The sequence below is a fragment of the Mastigoproctus giganteus genome, chromosome 10, assembly GCF_048544385.1.
Source record: "Mastigoproctus giganteus isolate SK-2022 chromosome 10, ASM4854438v1, whole genome shotgun sequence".
NCBI lineage: Eukaryota > Metazoa > Arthropoda > Arachnida > Uropygi > Thelyphonidae > Mastigoproctus > Mastigoproctus giganteus.
This window is the reverse complement of record NC_143584.1, coordinates 93,057,937-93,083,871: the sequence shown is the minus strand read 5'-3', so window position 1 is coordinate 93,083,871 and position 25,935 is coordinate 93,057,937. Positions and strand designations below refer to the sequence as shown.

The 25,935-nt window shown below is 37.9% G+C and overlaps 1 protein-coding gene across 1 annotated transcript in view; it reads right to left on the bottom strand.

Moving 5' to 3' along the window:
* The window catches only part of E(bx) (nucleosome-remodeling factor subunit NURF301 E(bx)), a 693,176-nt gene that overhangs the window by 439,126 nt on the left and 228,115 nt on the right, over nt 1-25,935 (bottom strand). The window contains exon 11 of the mRNA XM_090382976.1: nt 3,803-5,954. Within this exon, the coding sequence (XP_090239102.1) occupies nt 3,803-5,954 (2,152 nt within the window). The remainder of the gene's footprint in view (nt 1-3,802; nt 5,955-25,935) is intronic.

The following is a 25,935-nucleotide window of genomic DNA, read 5'->3' as shown; positions in this document are numbered from 1 at the left end:
CAAAAGTAAATCTTTAAATTAAAATAAGTAAAAAATATTTTTACTAATAATATTATTTTAAAATTTTAATTTTTTTAATTTTTAATTTTAATTAAAATTTAAAAAATATTATAAGTAAAAATATAATTAATTTTAAATGATATATACATCACATCACAGCCCATTTAGAGCTTGTTTAAATGTTTCCCACATTTTTTGATATAAATAAAGAAACATATCCTCTTCACCGTGATTAAACTCAGAAACAATCTTTAAAATATTGTTATTATTTTTTTATTAAATGGTTGGGGTCGTAGTATCAAGGATTTCATTAAGGGGTCGCAACTCCAAAAAGTTTGGGGACCCCTGTGCTAGCTGAAGATAAATTGCAACCATCCTTCATGAATTTGAGCCATCTCATTCTTTATATATGCAGTTTGAGCAAGAGAAAGGAATCCATTGGCATTGTGCTTACTCAATTCATACTGAGACTTAGTAAGATCACCTTGGAGGTGACTAGTTTCCAGATGTTGCAATTTGCAGAACTGAAGCTTTTCTGGTAAGAGCACCTGTTCTAGCAGAAACACAAATGAGACTTCCAATTTGTATGTAGTACCGAAGCCTTATACAATGGGATGATTACTTCCTCATAATTACTTGCATATCACTGATAAAACTCCACAGGCTCTTCTGCGAGCCTGTCTGCACTGCTCAGAGAATTTCATATCTGACTACACAATATCCCCCCCCCCCAAAGGATTTTTTCATTTTCCACTACCCTGAGTAGTTCACACACAAGTTGGTACATTAATCCGGGACTGCTACTACCCATACGAAGTACCTTGCATTTGGCAATATTAAAATTCAGATGCCACTTCTCAACCCATCTGCCTAATTATCTAGATCAGGTAGCATCATCATCAGCCATTTTCAATCCACTGCAGAATGAAGGCCTCTCCAGCAACTTTCCAGTTCCTTCTGTTTTGAGCACTGGCCATCCATTTACTACTCAAAAACTCATGAATTTCATCTCTCCATCTCCGCCTTTGTCTTCCAGGTTTTCTTCTAGCTCCTCTTGGGTACCATTCTGTTATTTTCTTAGTCCATCTGTCATCATGTCTTCGAGCTATGTGTCCTGCCCAAGACCATTTTAGTTCTTTAGTTTTGATAAGAATGTCCTTTACTTGAGTTTGCTGCCTAATCCATGTGTTTCTCTTCTTATCTAACATTCTAATTCCCAATATAATTCGTTCCATTCTTCGCTGTGTAGTTCTTAGCTTCTCTTCCATTCTTTTGGTGAGTGCCCAAGTTTCACTTCCATAAGTCATGGTGGGGAGTATACATTGATTCATTATTTTACGTTTCAGACAAACTGGGATATTGCTCTTCAGTATGTGACTATATTTCCTGAATGCTATCCATCCAAAATTTATTCTTCTCTTGACTTCCAGCCATTTATCATTATTACAGCTAATAACTTGTCCCAGATAAGTATATGACTCCACCTTTTCAATTACTGCTCCTTCAATCATTATTTCCCTTTCCGTGGCATACTTGTTCATCATTACTTTTGTTTTAGCCATATTCATCTTTAGTCCAAAATCCTTACTAACTCTGCATAACTGATTAAGATTTTCCTCTAATTCTTTGGGATCGTGGCTTATGACCACAATGTCATCTGCAAATCGTAAATGGTTTAGGTACTCTCCGTTCACATTGACTCCTTTCTGCGACCAGTCTAATCTTCTGAAAGCTTCCTCAAGGGCAGCAGTAAACAGCTTCGGAGATATTGTGTCTCCTTGTCGAACTCCTTTCTCGATTTTAAATTTGCTACTGTCTTTGTCTAGTCTAATAAAGGATGTAGCGATGTAGCACTCTCATATATTTTCTTCAAAATCATAATATATGGAGTATCTATGCCTTGTCTTTCCAGTGCCCGAAACAGTGCCTTATGCTGTATGGAGTCAAATGCCTTTTCATAATCCACAAATGCCAGGCATAATGGTGTTTTATATTCATTTACTTTCTCCATTAGCTGTGATATTACGTGAAGGTGATCCATAGTTGAGAATCCTGTCCTAAAGCCAGCTTGCTCTTTCGGTTGATTCTCATCAAGTATTCTTTCTAATCTGTTAGTAATGACCCGTGTGAACAACTTGTAGATATGGGATAACAAGCTAATTGGTCTATAATTTCCAATTTCTGATTTATCTCCTTTCTTATGCAGCAAAACTATGATTGCATTATTCCACTGCTTAGGCATCACACCTTTTCTAATGCACTTTGTGAAGAGCCTTGCCAGTTTTTGTGTTATGTCTCTTCCTCCCAATTTTAACAACTCTACAGTAACTTCATCTTCCCCCGGGGATCTATAAACCTAGGCATTTAGCATCACATGCATTCATCAATATCATTAATAAACACCGAAAACAACAATGGGTCAGAAGTGAACAATGGACAACTCTACTAATAACATTTGTAAAAAAAAAGAGCAATGCCCATTTTTAACTCCCACTCTGTCACGTCTCTGCTCACTGTCAAAAACTGTCTTCCCTCACTCAACTATCCGTTTATCCATAGTAGTAACTTGCCCTTAATGCCACACTGCTCCAATTTGCACAGCAATCTGATATGCAACAGTATCAATAGCTTTTCTGAAATCTAAGTATGTGATGTCAAAATATTTTTTTGCATCCAGTTCCTTTGTCTGTGTGTCATAGTATCCAATTTCATTGTTCAGACAAGTCTGCCCCTTAAGAAATTCATGCTCTGACTGCAATATAACTGCATTCTGTCTAGATGGTTGTGCATTATTTCCTTAACAAGTGATTCCATTATTTTCCCTGCAACAGAAGTCAAGCTAACAGGTCTGTAATTACCCTTGATGGGTATCGGCAAGATACCTGAAACATCACACTACTGTATATATTAGTTTAGGCTATGCTTAATAAAATATATATTAAAAACTTCAAGTGGTAAAAGAGTGGTTAATTATACATATTAATAATTCTTAATGGATAACAATCATGTAACATCCTTCCCCAACTACATTAGAACTTTGAGGTTAACCCGTACTCCATACTTGCCCAACCTTGCACCTAGTGACTTTTAGTTGTTCCCAACAATGACGGATGCTCATTGTGGCAGAAGATTTCCTAGCTGATAAGCAGCTGCTTCTACCATTTATCAGTGGGCTGAATTCCAAAGAGATTTTCCAGGGCCTACACAGCTTGGAAGAACAGGGATAAAAAATTTGTGCAGCTTCTAGGAGACTATGTTGAAAAGGGAGGCAAGTGTCATCTCAATATCTTGTATACTTTGAGAAATAAATTTGAAGAACTTATAACTTGAATGCACCTTGTACATTGGTATTAATGTGACATACTGTTACAGCTGCAGATTCAAATATTGTTTTCTTTGCTTTTGTGCATACAAATTATATAAAAAATATTGTAGGCCTGCTCCCCCAGCCCATCACAACTGATCAGGGCCTGTTGATAACGGTGAAAATGAAAAAAAGTGATAATGAGGCAAGCTCGAGTACTGTTCTGTATCAAGATACAGCATGTGTTAGTATTTTTGGTTTTGGATGGGTAAGTGATATGATCAAGAAAACAGTGCTCTATTTGCCTCCCTCTTTCCCATCAAAGAGTGAATGAGCAAGAATTCCAAATAAAAATGATCAACAGCAAATTTAAATACATTTGAAATTTTGATGTCAATCACAATAAATAATTGAGGGCATTCACCAGATGCACGGATGTTAATTATATTTATATACAGCTGAAAAGAGATTAAACTACAAGAAACACAATGTACTTACCTCTTGGCCTGCTGGGAAGGTCAATAGGTACAGTAATTCTTCTAATAAGGTATTCAGATCTTAGACCAAATAATCCAATATCACGTCTCCTTAAAAGCTCTGTAGTCTGAACTTCAGTTTCGGTAGTGATGGTGTTAGTACCACTTGGAGGAGGCTTAGCTTGAAGATCATCCCATCTTAAGCAAGCCCATAAGATGCGCAGTTGTAATGCTGCTTCATGGAGAGTGGTCAAGGTCTGATTTCGGAACCTCCAGCAAGTTTTGAATAGTGGTCGAGGACTAGTACCATAAGACCAAACATAGGGATTCATTTTGGCAGCATAACTGAAACCAGGTATCTCTTTGTGTCCTGATCTTCGTGCCAATTTTCGCAAATCATGTAATGGCAAGGCTAGTATGCTTTTCTTTTTACTTGGTGTCATAAAACGACAACACGGAGGAAGTGCACCTTTGGCTAGCTTTTTCTTTTTCACAAATTTTGTAATTTTAGCAAGATATACTTTTCCTGATGTATTGCCATCATGAGTCAATGCTGAACTAAGAAGGGACATTTGAAAAGCACTTTTGGATGCTGGTGCTCCCTTTATTGATTCATTTGTTTTAAATACAGAATGGTCAATATCAGTTTCAGTAGAAATTTTGGTCTTTGCAACTGTCAGCTCCAAGTCTTTTGGATTCTGAGAGGCAGTTGTTTTTTCAATAGCTGCACCAGAAAGAATTTTCACAGTCTTTTCCACATTAGCTCCACTTGAAGTTTGGCTGGTTGATGTAACTACTGTGGTGGTGGTAGTTGTACTCTGTTTCAGTGTTGTAGTTTCCGTATGTGATGTTAGCCCGGTTTTATTATTAACTTTAATATTTGCTATACAGTCCTGACTATTTAATGTTCCTAAAGTTTTATCTTGCTGAGAAAGTATTGGCTGAAGTGGTGGTGGTGAAGACATCCTTCCCTTATTTTCAGCATTTAATACAGTCTGAATGGCTGTAACTTGATTTCGTACTGATCCATTTGATGGCACATTTGTCTGAGCGAGTTTCAATTTTCCACCATTTTCATTAGCCTTTACATAATCCCCATCAAAAGATTTCATTCCAGGTAATTTTGAAACAATATTGGTCTTAGCTCTACATACTGGCGAGTAACAAACACAATTCAGAATGGTTTTGCTCATAGTTTCTGATGCTTTACAAGAAGGAGAATAGCAGCCTCTAGATGCTTTAGGTATATATATCAGGGATTGTTTTTTCAATTTCAGTTTATCTTCTGGTTCAAGACATATATCCCCATTGGGTAACCCTTTGGAGATTTCACATTTAAGCAACTCTTTACTCCCTAACTTTGAAGCTAGAGCTCTAGATATCTCTGCAGCAGAAGCTCCTTTCTTGACTAAAACCTTCACACTTGACTGTCCTCCAAGTCCAGCTTTAACTTCAATCTTTAATACTCCACTTGGAATCTTTTTATTAGTTTCCTGATCCTCTAATTTTGCTTCCTTCTCAGCAGAGGTTTCAAGAAGCTTCAGTTTCAATCTTCTTTCTAGAAACCCATCAATTTTACAAGGCCTTGCTATCCTTGGATAGATTTTGCGAACTTCTGATGAAAGTGATTCAGAAACATTTACTAGCTCAATATTGGTATCTGGACATAGGGTAAATGTACTAAAGACATCACTTTTCAAAATCAAGTCTTTGTCCTCAAACTTATCATGTTGCAATTTAGTAGGAGAATTACATTTATCAAAATGATCTATTTCAAGTGGTTCAGTTTTAATCTGAACACCACTGTGTAAAGCATTTGTATTCTTTTCTTCATTTTCTTCAGGTGTCTTTAAACGAGCTTTGCTATGTCCTTCAGTTTTTGGCACGTGATTTTCATTCTCGCTATCATCTTTTATTTCATCGGGATATTTAAAAAATTTATTGTCCTTCATATTACTGGTTTCTTTGGACAGTTCCAATTTCTGTTTAATAAAAGTATGTACATCTACTACCTTTGAATTTTGATCCCCTTTTAACCTCACAGTCACTTTATGTGGACCCCCACGAAGACCCATGGAATTACTTGGAGTAATGGAAGAACGCCAAGTGCAACTGACCCACATCCATCCACCTTGTCCAGTAATTCGATATTCTTCTCCTCTTTGTTTCCAAACCTATAAATATAAATATATATATATATATATATATATCTCTGTCTATAAGTATTTTGTATTTTGGATATTGTATAGGCACGTACACAATCGAAAAACATGCAGAATGACTATACTTCAAAATAAACAACATACCACTATAAACAAAACAAGAATTTAGTTTATTCTACTATACAAACTCTGAAACTCTGATAACTAACTGATGTTCCAAAACCAACATGTGAAATCCAGGGCATTTCTGAATTCACCAGCCATAAAAATATAGAGGAAGAATTGTTCATAAATTCTCTCACTGTGGAAAAATATATGAACAATTCTCACTGATGCCTTTCACCCCCATCCCCATTCAATAATGTTTCCTCATATTTAACTACTTCAGAAATATTGAAAGTGTGCAATACTGACACAAATTATTAAAGTGGAGACTGTTCTGCATGGGAGGGCTATATCATTAATGTATTTTATACTATTAGAGAAGAATAAGAAAAATTTCTCGTGTAATGCCCTAAATTTCCTATACAGAGAAATCTCCACTTTCACAAGTTGCCTAAATTTAGGTATGTCCTAAATTTCCTATACAGAGAACTCTCCACTTTCACAAGTTGCTTGGCAATGCAATAAGAGGTTGCATACACAAAAAGTGGACATCTCTGCTTTGTATTTCTATAGCACATAAGCAAGGTAGTAAACATTACTCAGCATTCCAACTCTGTAAGAGTCTATGCAATTTAATTTTTAATTCAGTGTTAAATCCATATTTTGAAAAAAGGCTGTAAAACATATATGGAAGCACTTTTCTTTAAAAGAAAAACTTGAAATCTTGAGTGAAGTGAAGATGGGCAAAAATCAAGTGGGCATTGCAAAATCTATTTTATGAACAAACTTTAGGGTGAAAATATTAAACTTGGCAAAAGAGTACACTACTTCCCAAAAGCAAAGCAAAACAACTATGGTTCTACAACTTCGATGGAAGCAACATGTGGAACCCAGGCAAAATGATATAACAAAAAAAAAGTAAATAAATAAAATAAATGAAAATAATAAAAATATAAAATTTACAAAATTATGGCTAGGACTAGATGGAAAAGCATATGACCAAGAGCAGTGAGGATGCCTCAGCTCAGGATGGCATTTCCAAAGACGGTTCTCACATAAATCAAGGCTTTATATTGTATACCCTGTGCACATGTGGTATGTAAGCAGTCTGACTGTAGCTGAACATAATGCCATAGGAGATACCTTTGTGTGTATGCTAGGTGCACAGCAAGAGTGAAGACATTCAGCAGAAATTTAGCATTTCGGTGGACAAATTTGAGTGCTTAAAGAAAAAGGTCAATGCCCTGAGAGAAATTAAAGCAAGCACTCTGCTGTCCGCCTTAATTAGCATTAGCATTAGTAGAGGCATTTGATGCCAGAAAGCAAGCTTATGCAGCATCAGCCAAAAAAAAAAAAAACCCACTTCCACTTCACCCCTCTGTTCGTTCAAAATACCTGTCCAGCTGAGCCTTAAACTTATTTAGGCTATCAACCTCCACGACAAGGGATGGAAGTCTGTTCCACTAACCAACCACCCGCTGGCTAAAGGCAAATTTCCGCACGTCTATCCTACATCTGTCTTTCCTCAATTTGAATTTATGCCCTCTCGGGTGATTATTCTGAGCTAGAGGAAGAATCCCATCAGCATTGAGCATGCTCAAACCATTTAAGGCTTTATACACCTCTATCAGATCACCTCGCTGGTGCCTAGTCTCCAGACACTGTAATTTGCAAAACTTAAGCCTTTCTTCATAAGAGCACCCCTTTGTTCCATTCACTAATCTTGTTGCCCTTCTCTGTACTCGTTCCAGCAGCTCTACATCCTTCTTGAAATGAGGCCTCCAGACCTGTATACAGTACTCTAGGTGTGGCCTGACCATTGCCTTATACAAGGGAATAATCACCTCCTTATCCCTTCTGGAAAAATTCCTGTATATCATTGACAATACTCCATGAGCTACTCTTGCAGCCCGTCTGCACTGCTCAGAGAACTTCATATCTGCCTGCACAACCACCCCCAAGTCCCTTTCATTCTCTACCACTGTCAGTGTAGTACCACAGAGTTGATACGTTGCTCTGGGGTTGCTGTTTCCCATATGTAGTACTTTACATTTGTCAATGTTAAACTTCATTTGCCACCTCTCAGCCCATCTGCTCAACCTTTCCAGATCCTGTTGCAGCAGCATAGTGTCAGTAGTGTCCTTGACAACCCTGCCAACCTTTGTATCGTCTGCAAACTTGGACATTAAGCTTGATATACCATCATCAATATCATTTATAAATACAGAAAACAATAATGGACCCAACACTGAGCCCTGAGGGACTCCACTAATAACATTAGTCCACGATGAGCAGTGTCCATTGATTACCACTCTCTGTCTTCTCCTCCTCAACCACCCCTTTATCCATAGCAGCAATTTGCCTCCAATGTCACACTGCTCCAATTTGTGTAGCAGTCTTCCACGTGCAACAGTATCAAAAGCCTTTCTAAGATCCAAGTATATAATATCAAAGCTATTCCCTGCATCCAGTTGCAGCCTACCCATATTCATCTGGCTGCATGGAGGGGCCATAAGCAGGATGCACTGGTGCCACAAGTTACTAGATATAGGTAACTATTACCGCCAAATATTTTTAGTGATGCTATTGTCAAGAAAGAAGGGAGTATTTTATCTAATACGGATAGGTAAATTAGGAAAAAGTTATATCTGCAAGGGGTAGTGATATTGTATAACAATTATCATCTTTTAAGGGCACAAAGGGTGCTATTGTATACGTTGGTAATATTAAGTATAGTATTAAAGCTTTACGCCTGAAGATATGGCAGGGGGGGGAGAGAGAGAGAAAGAGAGATTGTGATGAAAGCGTTGTCAATCAATTTTGTCCTGGAGAGAATGTGCAGGGCTCGGAAGGGTAGAATTTTTTCCAGCATGGTCAGTGCTTGCAACAGACAAGACTGTTCTTTAAAAGATGGAATACATCTGAATATTGAGTAAGGGATACAAGAATATCTAGAGGCAATGTTAAGAGGATTGAAAAACTCTTAGTTTGGGTGGGGGGGGGGGAGTTGCATAGACTAGAACTTAACTAGTACTAGTGATTAGTACTACTCAGTTATTAGTCTTAAGTAGAGGTAAAATTAATTCTTGCTTTTCTTCTTTATTCACCATATTCAAATCATCCTTAAAGATGATTTGAATATGGTGATTACCATGAATACAGAAAAGACAGAAAAGATAGGAGGGGAGGGGTGCTTTAGAAGCATACAAACCCTAAAATAATAGAACCTTAAACACAGATGGTTGCCAAAGTCATATTGAGTCAGTCGAGTAACACAAACAAAAATGAGAGTTGGAGTTTGTTACAGGCCAAATAACTGTGATGAGTATAATAGAAAACTATACATACAAACAGAGTGGACCAGCAAATCTGAATGCCTTATCATGAGGGATTTTAACTTTCCAGACATTAAATGGAACTCATGGGTGGCAAAGTAGCAAAGTATTTCTTGATTTATGGGATGACTGCTTTCTGCATGTATGTTAGAGAGGCAACAAGGAAAAGCAATGTCCCTGATCTGATTATTAGCAATGATCATTGCATATTAATACGGGATTTATTCAAAAAAAATATATATATAATATAATAAAATAACAAAGGTTAAGGGTAAAGGAAAGGGATTTTGATTTTGCAAAGATAATGATAAACAGCTCAGATATTTATAAAACTTTTTTCAGTGAGACCAACTGATGTCAAAAAAAATGTAAATGCCAAATGGGAAGTGTTAGTGTGGTAAATTTAGAGATCATAAAGCTTTTATAATGATTAAAAGATATTGTTCAAGATTTAGACCAAAATGAATGTCGGATGAACTTAACAGCAGAGTAAAAAACAAGCATGGGACAATTTTAAATTTTCAAGGGGTATAGAGTCCTTCGAACAAATTAGTTACTTCTAAAAATAAGTATATAAACTTCTGTAATAAAATCATTTAACTCCAAGTTACTTGGGAGGGGTTGAAGGTCCACTGGCTATGAATGGTGTGACTATTGATAATCCTTTACAAAATTCTGACAAATAAATATTTTGCATCTATACTCACACAAGAAACAGCTTTAACAAATGAAGTTAGCAGAAGTCTATCAAATACTGACTTGCAGTTAAATGATTTTATAATAACAGAAAGTTAGGTTGTATAGAAGCTGCTGCAGCTAAAAGTGAAAAAAGCAGCAGAGGGCAGATGGAATCTATCCAATTATATTAAGAGAAGTTTGGCCATAATAACGAGAGCATCCTTAGAACCATAAGGTACCTGTAGATTGGAGATGTACAAATGTATTCCCTATTCACAAGGATGGTTCAAAAGTTGAAGTGAAAGTTGAAGTAACTACTGACCTTTCAGTTAACTTTTGTGCCAGTGAAAATAACTGAATCATTAAAGAAGTAATGCAAGAACATCATGACATGGGTGGAGTCATAAGACAATTACAGCATGGGTTTGTTAAAGAGAGATAATGCACAAATCTGATTGGCTATTATGAGGTTATTACTATCATAGGAATTGAATATAAAGAATAATTTTGATATCATCTATTCAGATTTCAGTAATGCCTTTGATACTTTACCACACATGACTGTTGGATATTAGAGAAAAGGCCTTGGGCATCAGGATTAGACAATAATAATATACTGCTTCCACTGACTTGACAAGTTTATTAAAACAATGGACTAATTGCTTGAAAACTTCTTGTCATATAAATCATTTTGTTATTTTACATTTTAACATCCATGTAATTAGTCTGTTGTTTTATTAAATGTCACGTCAGTGGAAGCAGTATATTATTAATACTGTTGGATAAACTGAGCAATGTGGGATACTAATGTGGATAAAGAGTTGAAGTGATAGAAGTAAAAGAAGGTTATAATGGTCACTGCTTTTCATGGACTAATGTGATGAGTGGAGTTCTACAGGGATCACAGACATTAATTGGGCACATATACTTTTAGAATCAGGGGAAGTACCCTGATTCTAAAAATGTTAAAGTTTGGCCCCGCTTACTATTAACATAGTAGGGATATTGGAAACATGGTACTACTCAAAAATCAGCAATGTCGAATTTGAATACATAGAGTATTACATACATACAATATTCAAATATGGTTAAGAAGTACACAGACTCTAAGGTAGTGCACCCATATGATATGAGAGGTCAGTGCAATGTTGAGTTGGTTTGTTGTGACATGAGCACTTGGAAACCTAAACTGAGAGTAGGAGAGTGCTATAGGTCTAATAACTGCAAAGAGTACAACGAACAACTATACAGACAAATAGAGTGGGTAGTAAATCTGATTGTCTTATAATGGGGGATTTTAACTTTACAGATATTGATTAGAACTCAAGGGCTGGTAACTCACACAGTAACAGAAATTTGCTGGATTGACTGAAAAACGGTTTTCTGGTTTTGGTTTTTTTTAAGGAGCATTAGCAACTAAGGCTATATTGCTCCGGGATATGCGGTGATCATTCCCTGACCTCTCTGCATCCATCATATTTGGTGGTGATGGCTCGAACCCCAGTCTAATCAAGAAGTGTGTGCTATGCACTGCTGCTCCTTCCCACCTGGCTACGGAGGTGCCACGGTTTTCTGTAGTAGTAGCAGGTCAGAGAGGTAACAAGAGAAAGCAATACTCTTGATCTAATTATAAGCAGGGACTCATTATGCATTAAAAATATCCAGGTAAAGGAACCACTATGTGGTAAGGAACATAATAATGTTGATGTGGAATATATTTAAAGGTATAAATACTGTCAAGGGGAAGGGATTTTGCTCTTGTAAAGGCAACTACAGTGGGCTTAGACAATATTTAAATTCCTTTCAGTGGAACCATGTGATGATGTAGCCAACTGAAAATTCTATATTGGAAGCATTCAGGGAAGTAATCACAGAAGCTACTAAGCTTTTTATCCCAAGTAACAGATACAGTTCAAGCTTTAGATGTAAATGGACGATGGCTGAACTGCTGGGACTAGTGGCAGAGAAGAAAAATGCATGGGATAATTATAAATTGGCAGGGAGACATGGAAGAATTCCACACCAAATACAATCTAGTCAATCAAGTAAATTCAAGTCACTAAGGCAGAATATGAGAAGTCCTTGGCTAAGAATGCAAAGAAAAGTAGCAAAGAATTCTTTGCTAATGTTAACACTAGAAGAACAGGGATGAACATTGGCCCACTATATATGAATGGCATACAATTTACAATCCTGATCAGATGGTTGCTGAAGAACTTAATATTTTGTATCTGCATTCATGCATGAAGAAGTCTGTAGGGAAGAGAATACAAGAAGTACTCCAAGTTATAACTGGGAGCAATGTTATAACTGAGAAGAAATTGCTGAAGCTAAAAATAAATAAGGCAATTAGGGCTGATGGCATCTCTCCAGTTAAATTAAAAGAAGCAGCAAAAGAGATAGGCAAACTTTGGACATAATTATGAGGTCATCCTTGAACTCAGAGGAGGGTCCTATAGAATGAGGATGTGCAAAGCTGTCTCCTGTTGATAAAGGGGAACCAAAGGGTGATATCGGAAATTATACACATGTAAGCTTCACTTGTGCTCCAGGGAAAATAATGGAGTCAGTGGTTAAAAAAGTCTTGCAGGATCCTCTTAACAGCAATGGAATTGTTGTCAATCACGGCATGGGGGTTTGTTAAAGGTGTGGGATCCTGTCTGCCCAGTCTGATTGGCTACTATGGTGCAATAACAAAGGAACTGAATGCAGATAATAATTTTGACATTAAATATTTAGATTTCAGTAAAACTTTTATTATTATTATTATTATTAGCCATATGGTGCAAGGAAGCCTGAGGCTTATGCTGCACCAGCCAAAAAAAAATTCCCGAGTTACCCTGTGAGTGAGAGAGAGAGAGAGAGAGAGAGAGAGAGAGAGAGGTCAAAAGGAATCACCAAAAAAGAGAAAAATGATGATATCCAGCTCAGGACCCTGGGTGTGCCAAGCCCATACTCACCAGATGTGAGCCCCTGGGGGTTGTTCCACACATAAGACTGCTGTACAAATTGGAGGATGTGACATTACTGTTAAAAAAAAAAAACTGCCAAATTACTGTTATGGATAAAGAATAGTTGGCTGGTAGAAAACAGATGGGGTGGGCACTGCTCTTAATTCGACTAATTATATTAGTGGAATCCCTGAAGGTCAACTGCTGACTCCATACTGATTACAGTATTTGTTAACAATACTGATGACGGTTGATTGCTCGGCTGTTTTGGTTTTTATTAGTGCATAAGCAGCTAAGGCTATAATGTGCCAAAATCATATATTGAAAAAGCTTATTGTCTAAGTTTGCTGATATACAAAGGATGACAAGGTTAATAACAGGATGAAGGCATACTACTGCAGCAACATCTATATAAATTATAGCAGTGAACAGAAATGACAATTCAGGCTTAATATTGGTAAATTCAAGGTACTACATATGGGTAGCAGTAATAACAGAATAATATACCAATTAGGTGGTGGAGAATTAAAGAGACCAAACTGTAATTGTACAGTCTGACATGAGGTTCTCTGAGCTGTGCCCACAGGTGGCCAGAACAGCTTATGGAGTTTTGATCAACAATATACATAAACTATGGCAGCAGGGACAAAGAGGTAATATTCCACCATATAAAGCAATCGTTAGGTCAAATCTTCAGTATTGAATATTGATTTGGAAGCTGCATTTTAAGAAAGATGCATCTCTTGGAATGGGTGCAGAGGAGAAGAACCAGATTAATCAAGAACACAACATAGTACTATTACCACAAAAGAAACTTTAGTTCTGAAAATTGCAGTGCTTGAAAACAAGGCACTGCACTTTTAATAGGACCCAATCGAAGTGTTTTAGGCTATAAAAGGACTAAGTAAACTTAATGATGATATTCTTATTCTTTCTCAGATGACAATGCACACATAAATAACGCTGCAGTATAAATATGCAAAAATTTGCTTTAAAGCAGAGAGTATTAGTATTAGCCGCATGGTGCACAGAAGCAATAGCCTTTTACTGAAATGAATTCCTCCTGGATAGGCATCTATCCAGCTGAGCTTTGATTCCCCCCCCCACAAGCTATCAGCCTCAACCACCCATCAGGTAACTTTTCCAATAAGTTATAACTCATTGGTCCTTGAGGTTGTCACAGACATTCTCTCAGGTAAGCCAGACACGCTGTACTTGCTCCTGCGATTCTAAAATGCTGATGAAACTGATATTTGGGTGACACTCAAGTCAAGTGGACCCAATTTTGGCAAAGTCCAGGCAGTCTATGAGAACCAAATCCTCTGCTCGCACCTTCACGATGGTGGGACTGTTAATAATCTTGGGTATAACCCCCATGCACAAGCACACTGTGGGTGACCACCCAGGTGTGAACCAACATAAGCAGGGGTCGAGGAATGGTGCCCACGCCACATGGAAGAATGCCGCCTCTCTGTGTTACCAGGCAATACTAGGTGGTAGATGACTCTCATTAACCGGTGTAACCCCACCACTCTGCTTATTAGAGACTTGAAGTGGTGGAACCCATGTTTAGTCTCCAGAGCTAAGTTCCGGTCAACCCTTCCCCATCTTTTCCATCATGCAGGATGACTGATGACTTTTGAAGTTATGATTGACATCATGGCGAGATCCAATCTTCTTTACATTGAGGGTACATTGGGTGTATAATCTTGCTACCTCTACTCTGCCAGATAGTGACTGGAAGGAGTCCAAGTAGTGTGTATGCGGGGAGCATTGTCGAGGCCACATTATGTCAAGGATCTGGGTATATTCTTACCATGTGTACACCATATTCAAAAATTTCATTACTTCATACAGCATGCCCCACCCCTCACTTTTTTCTTACTATTGAATACACCATGAATTGTCAAACAAATAGACTAAGCTTATCTGCGAAAAGATCTAAACCTCCCAAACAATTCCTAGTTCATTTCACAAATATACATGGTCTCAATTCTAATCTCAACGATGTCCATTTCCACTTGCAGTCTGCCAAACCCAATGTACTTTTTCTGACAGAATCTCAGTTATCGGTTGATTCAACTACTGTTCATCTCAGTTGCCCAAAGAATCATTCGCTGTATGATTCCTTTCGCCTCAAAGGTGGTACTTGTGCATATGTCTGTTCCGATATTCCCTATCAGAGACTTGGTAATTTGGAATCTCCTCTTTCTATCTTCTCTGGCTTAAAATCTCTATACCTCATTATGTCAAATTCATCTGTTGTCTCTACCGTTCTCCCAACTCCACTAATCACTTGGAGCTCTTTGACTTCCTCTCTTTGCAACTTTACTTTCTCCAGTTCAACTTTCCTAACAATGTGGTGATTTTAACATTCACAACTCCAGCTGGCTTCCATTTTCTAGTCACACCGACCCAGCTGGCCGAGATGCTGAGGCTTTTGCAATTACTAATGACCTTGCACAGATTGTTCATTTATCTACAAGAATACCAGACAATCCTAACCATACAGCCAACACACTTGATCTTTTTCTCACAAACAACCCTTCTAAGTACACAGTCGAAGTGAGCGGTCCTTTAGGCACCTCAGATCACAACTTGGTGATTGTCTCTTCTCCAATGGAGCCTTTATCTCATGGCTATTCCCAATCTCGTGTTGTTTGGCATTAAAAGAATGCAAAATGGGATGACCTGCACGATTTCTTTTCTTCCTTTCCTTGGTCGGACTACAGTTTCAAAACTTGTGATGTCAACATTTGCTCAGATAGTATTAGTGAAACTATTCTTGTAGGAATGGAATCCTTTATCTCACACTCCACTTTAAAATCTCGTCCTTTATCTAAACCTTGGTTTACCAATAAATGTGCTAAGGCCGTTCAGGAGAAGAATGTTGCATATCGTAATTGGCTTGTTTCCAATTGTTCAGTTTCATTTTCTGCCTACACCAAAGCACGCAACAATTGTAAAGCAGTTATTAATCAGTCCAAACTAGAGTTTGAACAGGCTCAGAGTAGAAAACTTGCTTCTTGCCCTAATGGTAGCCAAGTATTCTGGTCTCTTGCGAAAGCTATTGGCCACAACTTTTACCCATCTCTGCTCCCACCTATGTCAAAACCAGATGGTTCTGTTGTCACTTTGGCCAAGGATAAAGCTGACCAGGTAGCATCCCATTTTTCTTCCAATTCATGTATTAATCATCTTGGTAAAACACCTCCCACCATTCCCAACATGCTACTTTCAATACCTCCTGTGGTCTTCCGTCAAAAGGATGTCAGAAGGATTTTGATGAATCTTGATGCTAAGAAAGCTCCAGGTCCTGATGGTATTTCTCCACTTGTTCTCAAAACCTGTGCTCCTGAACTTACTCCTATTCTTTGCCGCCTTTTTTCACTTTCTTATTCCAAAGGTGTTTTTCCTTCTCTGCCCTCCACTACATTCGTGGAGGGCAGAGTAGAAGAGTATACATTAGTATACTCTTCTACTGTATACATTAGTGGAGGGCAGAGTAGAAGTGAGTCCTTCACGCCAATAGCCACCGCATACATCCCCTACTATCCGGGTTTATCCGAACGTTTAGCTTGTATATTAAGGAATTACCAGATACGTTGTGTGCAACTCCCAGGCAGGAAGCTGCACACAATTGTGTCACAGGTCAAGGACCCTGTCTTAAATGAAAATATTATAAGTGGGGTCGTATATAGTATTAAATTCCCGGAGTGTGGGGAATGTTATGTGGGAGAAACAAAACGGCGTCTCAAAGATCGTCTGGGGGAGCACACAAATGCGATAAGAAATGCAGACTATGGTAAATCCGCTGTAGCTGAACATTTCTGGGAGAAGCAACATCAAATCTCCCCAGACGAAGCTGTCATCACCGATCGGGCGCATAGATTTTGGGACTGCAAGTGGCTCGAGAGCTTACGAATTAGTTCTACTGACAATAATATAAATAGAGATAGGGGCACACGCATTCATCCCCTCTTTGAGGCGGTAATCCTTGGAGGGGATGAACGTTTTTGCCTGAAACGCTCTCAAGCCACTTCCGGTTCCGACGGGAACAGTATACGTTTACGTGAGACGCACCGCGAACCTGCTGGTATGTAATGATGCACCGCAGAATAGAAGTACACTGTTGAGAAAGAAGGCAGAAGCCTTTGAAAGCTTCAGTTAGTATTTTAGCGCTTTTAACCTAGTATATTTTATTGTATTTTAAATTCGGTATTTGTACTTTGTATATTTATGGTATATCACAGTTGTCTTAATTTAAAATACTATCATCAGTAATATGGTATTTTGTTTTGTTTGTAAATAAATTTATTGTAAATATTAAAATTTTAAGAATTTGGTTTTTTGTCTTTCGTTTTTTACTTCAATGGTTGGTGAGAAACACGAAAAATTATAGTATTGTAAAATCCATTCAGAAGATGGCAGTTAGGTTAATTAATGACTCATCTCTAACAGTCTCTCCCCACTCGCTGTCTCATAGATGTAATGTGTCTGCTGCATGCCTTTTCTACAGATACTTCCATGGGCACTGTTTTTCTGAATTGGCTTCTATAATTCCTGCTCTCTCTTTCAAAGCAGTCCGAACCTGTACCGTTAGCAGCCAACATCCATTTATTGTCCGACTTCAAACTCACAGAACTAACTTTTCATCTTCCTTGTTTATTCATTCAACTGCCATTTTCTGGAACAACCTTCCTTCATATGTCTTTCCTGAAAATTACAGTCTACAGAAGTTCAAGTCTAATTTCAACACATATCTTCTCCCATCTTCTCAACCTCCAACCCAAGCATGGTACTTAAGTACTATACGTTCTAATACCGCTCGTGTTTGGGGTTTTCATAAAAAAAAAAAAAAGGCTCACTGGCTAAAAAAGAAAACTTCATGCAGTACAGTCTGTCCATCTACCATAATTGGAATTTATGAGCCTAGTTCTGAAATAATCTATAACAGTAAAAATCTCACTGTTGGTCATTCTACTTTCACTTATCAGAACCTTATATGCCTCAATCGTATCTCCTCAAAGGTGTCTAATGTCCAAATTCTGCAGCTCAAATATTTGAAGTCTTTCCTCATATGGACACCCCTTTTACCAATCTTACAAGGCACACAGCCCATGTTTTAACCCTTTCAAGAAGATTGTGTTCTTTTTTAGCTGTCGTCTCTATACCTGAACACAGTATTCCAAGTAGTCTTACAAATGCTTTATACTGGGGTATCTAAACAATATCTACACAAGCAAATGTTTGATAAATCATCGATAAAACACCATTTACCATTATTCTGAACGTCTGCAATGCTCAAAGACCTTCATGTCTGACCATATCGTAACTCCAATGTGACTTGAACTGTTTTTAGTTCAACCCCATATGTCAAAAGTATCAACAGTGGCAGATGATGCAGGAAAGCAAGCATACTGAGTATCCATCGTGTGTGTGTGTGGGGGGGGAGGAACTACCTAAATCATCCGACCATCCCCTCCAGGAATCTAAATAGTTCTTCACTGAATTTATTCAATCTACCCACTTCCACATCAATAGATGGAAGTTTGCTCCAAAAATCAACCACCTGTTGGCTGAAGCCAAACTTACACAAATCTGCAACCATCCTTTCTCAATTTGAATTTATACCCTCTCATGTGTATAGTCTCAACAAAAGGAAAGATGCCATCAACATTGAGCTCACTCAATTCATTAAAAGCTTTAAACACTTCAATCAGATTATCCCGCAGGTATCTAATCTCCAGAAGCTGCAATTTTAAGAAAGGAAGCCTTTCTTGGTAAGAGCACCCTTTTGTTCCCATCACCAATCTTGTGCCAGCAGATCTGCATCCTTGCTAAAATGAGGTCTCCAGTTATGTATATACTCAAGATGTGGCCTAACCATGGTCTTGTACAAAGGGATAATTACCTCCTTTTCCCTGCTAGTAAAGTTCCTGTACATCATTGACAACACCACACGAGCTGTCTTAGCAGACAGTTTGCACTGCTCAGAGAACTTCATATCTGAATGCACAATTACACCCTTTTTCATTTTCAACTAGCTGAGTTTAGTACCGCACAGTTGGTATGTTAATCAGGAATTACTGCTACTACACATATGCATTACTTTGTACATAGTAGGAGCAGCAGTAATGGCAAATGATGAACGAAAGCAAGCTTATATAGCATCAGCAAAAAAAAAAAAAAAAAAAAACTATACAGTTCACCTATCTATACCCTCCAAGAATATATGTAGCTCTTCCTTGAATTTATTCAATCTATCCTCTTCCACAACACATAAAAGCCTGATTCCAACAATCAACAACCTGGTGGCTGAAAGCATTTTCGAACATCTATCCTGTAACTATTCTTCCTCAACTTGAATTTATGCCCAGCAAGTAGAAGAATGCCATTAACACCCAGCTTGCTCAATCCATTCAAGGCTTTAAACACCTCAATCAGATCTCCCTGCATGAGCCTAGTTTTGAGATGCTGCAATTTGCAGAACTGAAACCTTTCTAGGTAAGAGCACCCATTTGTTCCCCTCACCAGTCCTTCTCTGTACCTGTTTCAGGAGATTTACATCCCTCCTAAAGTGAGGCCTACAGACCTGTATACAGTACACAAGGTGTGGCCTAACCATGGCCTTATACAAAGGGATAATCGCCTCCTTATCCTTGCTAGCAAAGTTTCTGTATATCATTGACAAAATCCCATGGACTGTCTTGGCAGCCAGTTTGTACTGCTCAGAAAATTTCATATGTGATTGCACAATTATCCCCAGGTCTTTTTCATTTTCCAATACCCTTAATACAGTAACACACCATTGATAAGTTACTCTGGGGTTACTGCTACCATATACAGTACTTTGCATTTGCCAATGTTAAACTTCAACTGCCATTTCTCAGCCCATCAACCTAATTTTTCTAGATCTTGTTGCCATAGCTCACTCCAATGACTGCCATTTAGCTCTACCAACCTTTGTATCATCTGCAAACATAGACATTAAACCTGATCTACCTTCATCAATATCATTGATTTTTTTTTTTTTTTTTGTCCTTGCCTTTTTCCCATTATTATATATGAGGTCAGCATTTTTACTGTTTTGGCATGAAATTTTTACAGCCGGATGCCCTTCCTGACACCAACCCTCACCCTTTGTCTGGGCTGGAGATATGCGGTGGTCATTCCCTGACCTTCCGCATCCTCCATATTTGGTGGTCACAGACTCTAACCCCGATCTAATCAGGAAGCATGTGCTACGCACTTCTGCTCATGCCCGCCTGGCTACAGAGGCACCTCATCAATATCATTGATAAATATTGAAAATAAAAATGCACCAACCAGCACTGAACCTTGGGGAACTCCACTAATATCATTAGTGCACAAAGAACATTGCCAGTTGATAACAACTCTGTCTTCTTCTACCTAACCATCCCTTTATTCATAGCAGTAACTTACCCTTAATGCCGCATTGCTCCACTTTATACAACAGTCTTTTATGTGCAACAGTATCAAAAGTCTTCCTGAAATCCAAGCATATAATATCAAAATTATTTTTTGCATTAAGTTCTTTGATCTAAACAGTTTAAAATTATTTTTAAGCTGTTTAGACCAAACCTTCCTTTCCTAACCAGTCTGATAATAACCTATCAGGCTAGTTAGACACTACCGCCCCGTAACAAATTCATGCTGTGATTACAGTAAAATTGCATGCCTGTTCAGACGGCCCTGCATTATTTCTTTAACCAGTGATTCCATTATTTCCCTGGAATAGACGTTAAGCAAACAGGTCTGTATTACTCATGTTGCCTTTTGATCCCCCCCCTCCTTTATGAATTCGGGATACATTTGCACATTGATGGGAGGTTCCTGTCCACAGGAACCTCCCATGAAGCCAAGGATGCTCTCATAATTATGGTAAGGATTTGCTTACCTCCTTTGCTGCCTCCCTGTACATCGATAGATTCCATCACAACATGTCCCTTTTTATGTCTATCTTCAACAATTTCTTCTCCACTTTCCTTTCAGTTATGGCAAAATCATTTAGCTCCTCGTTAGAGTCTGATAAGCTGCTGGCCTCCCTTCCCTAAAGAATTCCTCATGTGTGAATACAGATACAAAATACCTATTCAAATTATCAGCAGTCTGAGAAGGTCATCAAAAGTTAACCCATAGTTATCACCAAGTGGCCCAAGATGATTAAACCCCTTCCTTCTATTGCTAATTCAAAGAACTTATCTTGGAAGCTACTAGGCTTTACATACCAACTAAGAAATATTGTTCAAGATTTAGGCCAAAAATGGATGTCAGATGAAGTAATGAGATACATGGCAGAGAAGAAAAATGCACGGGATACATATAAATTAACACGTGACACAGAAGCCTATGATAGATATAAGTTGATCTGTAACCAAGTTACAAAGGAGGTTAGGCAGGTGAAGGCAGATTACGAGAAATCTTTGGCAAGGGATGCAAAGAAAAACAGCAAAGAGTTCTTTACTTATGTAAACTCTAGAAGGAAGGGGATGAATCATATTGGTCCACTTGATATCGATGGTTCAACTGTGGACGATCCTGCTCAGGTAGCTAACAAACTAAATGAATATTTTGCATTGACATTCACACATGAGGAGTTATTCAGCAATGGGAATGCCAGAGATGTATTCAACTCTGGCAGTAAGCCAGATAATCTTGTAATAACTGGGAGTAAAGTGGAGGAGAAATTGTTGAAGATAAACACAAGAAAGGCACCTGGGGTGGATGGGATCTATCCAGTTATATTAAAGGAGGCAGCAAAGGAAGTAAGCAAACCCTTAACCATAATTATGAGAGCTTCCTTGGACTCAGGGGAGGTACCCATAGACTGGAGATGTGCAAATGTGACTCCAATTCATAAAGGAAGATCAAAGGCTGACACAAGTAATTATAGACCTGTGAGTTTAACTTCGGTTCCAGGAAAATTAATGGAGGCTCTGGTTAAAGAAGCACTGCAGGATCATCTAGACAAGACGTCAGTTATAGCTCGGACACAGCATGGTTTTGTTAAGGAGAAGTCTTGCCTGATCAATTTGATTGGATACTATGATGCAGTCACAAAAGAACTGGATGCAGGGAATAACTTTGATATTATATACTTGGATCTTAGAAAGGCTTTTGATACTGTTGCACATGGAAGACTGCCGCACAAATTGGAGCAGTGTGGCATTGGAGGCAAATTGCTGCTAGGGATAAAGGGGTGGTTGAGGGGGAGAAGGCAGAGAGTGGTAATCAATGGACACTGCTCATCGTGGACTAATGTTATTAGTGGAGTCCCTCAGGGTTCAGTGTTGGGTCCATTATTGTTTTCTGTATTTATAAATAATACTGATGATGATATATCAAGCTTAATGTCCATGTTTGCAGACGATACAAAGGTTGGCAGGGTTGTTAAGAACACTACTGACGCTATGCTGCTGCAACAGGATCTGGAAAGGTTGAGCAGATGGGCTGAGAGGTGGCAAATGAAGGTTAACATTGACAAATGTAAAGTACTACATATGGGAAACAGCAACCCCAGAGCAATGTATCAACTCTGTGGTACTACACTGACAGTGGTAGAGAATGAAAAGGACCTTGGGGTAATTGTGCAGGCAGATATGAAGGTTTCTGAGCAGTGCAGATGGGCTGCAAGAATAGCTCATGGTGTCTTATCAATGATATACAGGAATTTTTCTAGCAGGGATAAGGAGGTGATTATTCCCTTGTATAAGGCAATGGTCAGGCCACACCTAGAGTACTGTATACAGGTCTGGAGGCCTCATTTCAAGAAGGATGTAGAGCTGCTGGAACGAGTACAGAGAAGGGCAACAAAATTAGTGAATGGAACAAAGGGTTGCTCTTACGAAGAAAGGCTAAAGTTTTGCAAATTACAGTGTCTGGAGACTAGGCACCGGCGAGGTGATCTGATAGAGATGTATAAAGCCTTGAATGGTTTGAGCATGCTCAATGCTGATGGGATTCTGCCTCTTGCTCAGAATAATCACCTGAGAGGGCATAAATACAAATTGAGGAAAGACAGATGTAGGATAGATGTGCGGAAATTTGCCTTTAACCAGCGGTTAGTTGGTTGGTGGAACAGACTTCCATCCCTTGTTGTGGAAGTTGATAGCCTAAATAAATTTAAGGCTTAGCTGGACAGGTATTTTGAACGAACGGAGGGGTGAAGTGGAATTTTTTTTTTTTTTTTTGGCTGATGCTGCATAAGCTTTCTTTTTTGTATCATATGCCTCTACTAATGCTAATGCTAATATAAGCATAGAATTCTTTGCTGTGTTTCACTGCAGTCTTTGGCAAAGAATGATACTAAAAATGAGAAGTCTCTCTCTGGCAAAGAATTCTTTGCCAGAGGCTTTCATAATATGCCTTATGGTCGCTACAAACGTCAGGTAAACCTGTCAGGTATGCCTGCACAAGCACACCTGTACATGTCTACCGGAGCATATAGATGATGAAACTGCACAGTTATTTTGACCTGCAAAGCCGACCGGAGGAAATATGAAAAATCATTCGATTTGTCTGAACCGGAGTGGCGTGTACAGGCAAACCGAAGCGTGTGTGTAGTGACGTAGCAGGTGCACTGCCAGATTGGGGGATTTCCCTATTCAACTATCATTAATAATTACATCAATTCTATGAAAAAAAATTCACTATTAATTCTGTCGCTGATTAATAAAAAATTTGCCTAGATTAGAAGTAAATTTTAACTTTTAATATCAGAGTGTCAATAAATATAATTTATAATAACAGCAGTAATAAAATTCATTACTATATTATTTTATTAAATTTTAATAAATCTGGTGGATTTTTCTGAGAATTACTGCAGTTCACTTAACAAGTTCACATGTGAATAAACTTTTCTTTTTTTCAACCATTCTTTGCATATATATTACATTTTATTTCACATTTAAAACACTTCGTTGCAAATAATAAGCCAAGTATTGCTAAAACGTCGTCTGTCGATGCCATGGTCAGCCAACTGAATGAATGGTGACAGGTTTACCGGAGAGTCTGGATGCACTATGGGCATCCGGTAGACCTGTACAGGCGTGCTTGACAGGTTTACTTGAAGGTGTGTAGTGGTCATTAGTTTGCCTAATCCCTTTGTGACTTGATTACAGACTAATTTATATCTACCATTGGCTTTGGCATCACCTGATAATTTATATCCATCCCATGCACTTTTCTTTTCTCCCACTTGTCTCAATAGTTCATCTGACATCTATTTAGGTTGAAGTCTTGAACAGTATTTCTTCATGGTATGAAAATCTTGGTACTTCTTTGATTACTTCCCTGAATATTTTCCATTAAATCACTGCTGATATCCAGATCAAGAGCTTCCTCTTGCATCCACCACAAGGAATACTGTGGTGGGTGCAATTCTGCTTATATTGGCTCGACCCACAATTTACTTTCAATAAGGATACAGCAGCATGCGGCATCGGTTAGGGCAGATAGGACTGGTGCTTCGGAGCTTGCGCTTCATGCAATCAATGATGGGCATGTGTTCCTTTTTAATGAATTGAAAGTCCTTAATACACAGCAGGAATATTTTAAATTATTAATTTCTGAAACATTAGAAATGAGATTAAATGCCGACTATATTGATATACACAGACCTTATAATATTTCGGACTTGTGGACCCTAACGTGCATGTATGTAAAGTAATTCATACATTGGTTTATATAAATAATCTAGTGTCAGGTTTCCATAGCTTTTTTTTTAAAATATAACAGGGAGGATATCATTCGTGTATGGTTTGTACTTCTTGCGAACACGGAAAATCCGAATAAGTTGGTCACTTAAAAGTAGTTGTAAACGGTTTTAAAGTTTAAATTGATGAATATTTGTGTCGTGGTTTTAATATATTTTTGTGACAATTGTTTTTCAATTCTCATGGTAGTATGCGAAATTGATTGGTTTTTGTGGGGGCTGATGGCCGCCGACTGTCCGTGACTCCTCTCGGTGTGCTTGGTATGATATGAGAATTGAATGCATGATGATTTTAATTAGTAGCTATTTTTAATTTGATTTATTTTACGTTCATATAATAATACATTCATTTGCAATTGAGTGTCGAGAGATTTACAGTCCTACTAAAAAGGTAGGAGGTTTCCTCTTTTAATTTAAGATTATAATAATAGAACATATTGGGCTGCATTGCTCTTTTGATTCTAATCGGAGGGTTACCTGTATATGATATCAAAATTACCTTTTGAGGGTTACCTGCATATGATATCAAGATTACCTTTTGCATTCCACTTCCTCCGTAACTGCAACATAGTATCTAATCAGAATGGCCAGACAAAAGTGACTCTTAACAAATCCATGCCGTGACTGCAGTATACAGTTGGTCGTCGACTTACGACCGACTTCTGTTCTGACTGACAGGTCGTAAGTCGATCTGGTCGTATGTCGGCCGTATATTTATTAACAGTATTTTTTAACCTTTCTAATCTTTTTATTATCTTTATAATTTATTTTTATAATCTTTTAAATTTTTATCATCTTTTATTTTTCATTTTAAATACAGTAATGCTTTTATCTTTTACTTCGTTTCTACGCCTAGGCTATCTCTCTCTAGGAGGTTAAATTCAAACGCTCTGTACATTTTAATTGGTTTATTATTCATACTGTTTATAAAAAATACAAAACTACGATCTATAATTACATATACAGTATTGTCATAATTTGAAAAATAATACTGTACATAATGTACTGTAAACACAAAAATACAATCTAAAATTAATGTAAAAATTAATACAAATGAAATTTACAAAATCAAATTTTTTGTGGTCGTAAGTGCGGCTGGTCGTAAGTCGACGACCAAGTGTAATTGCATTCCTGTCTAGAGGAGCCTGCATTACTTATTTAACCAATGACTCCATTATTTTCTCTGG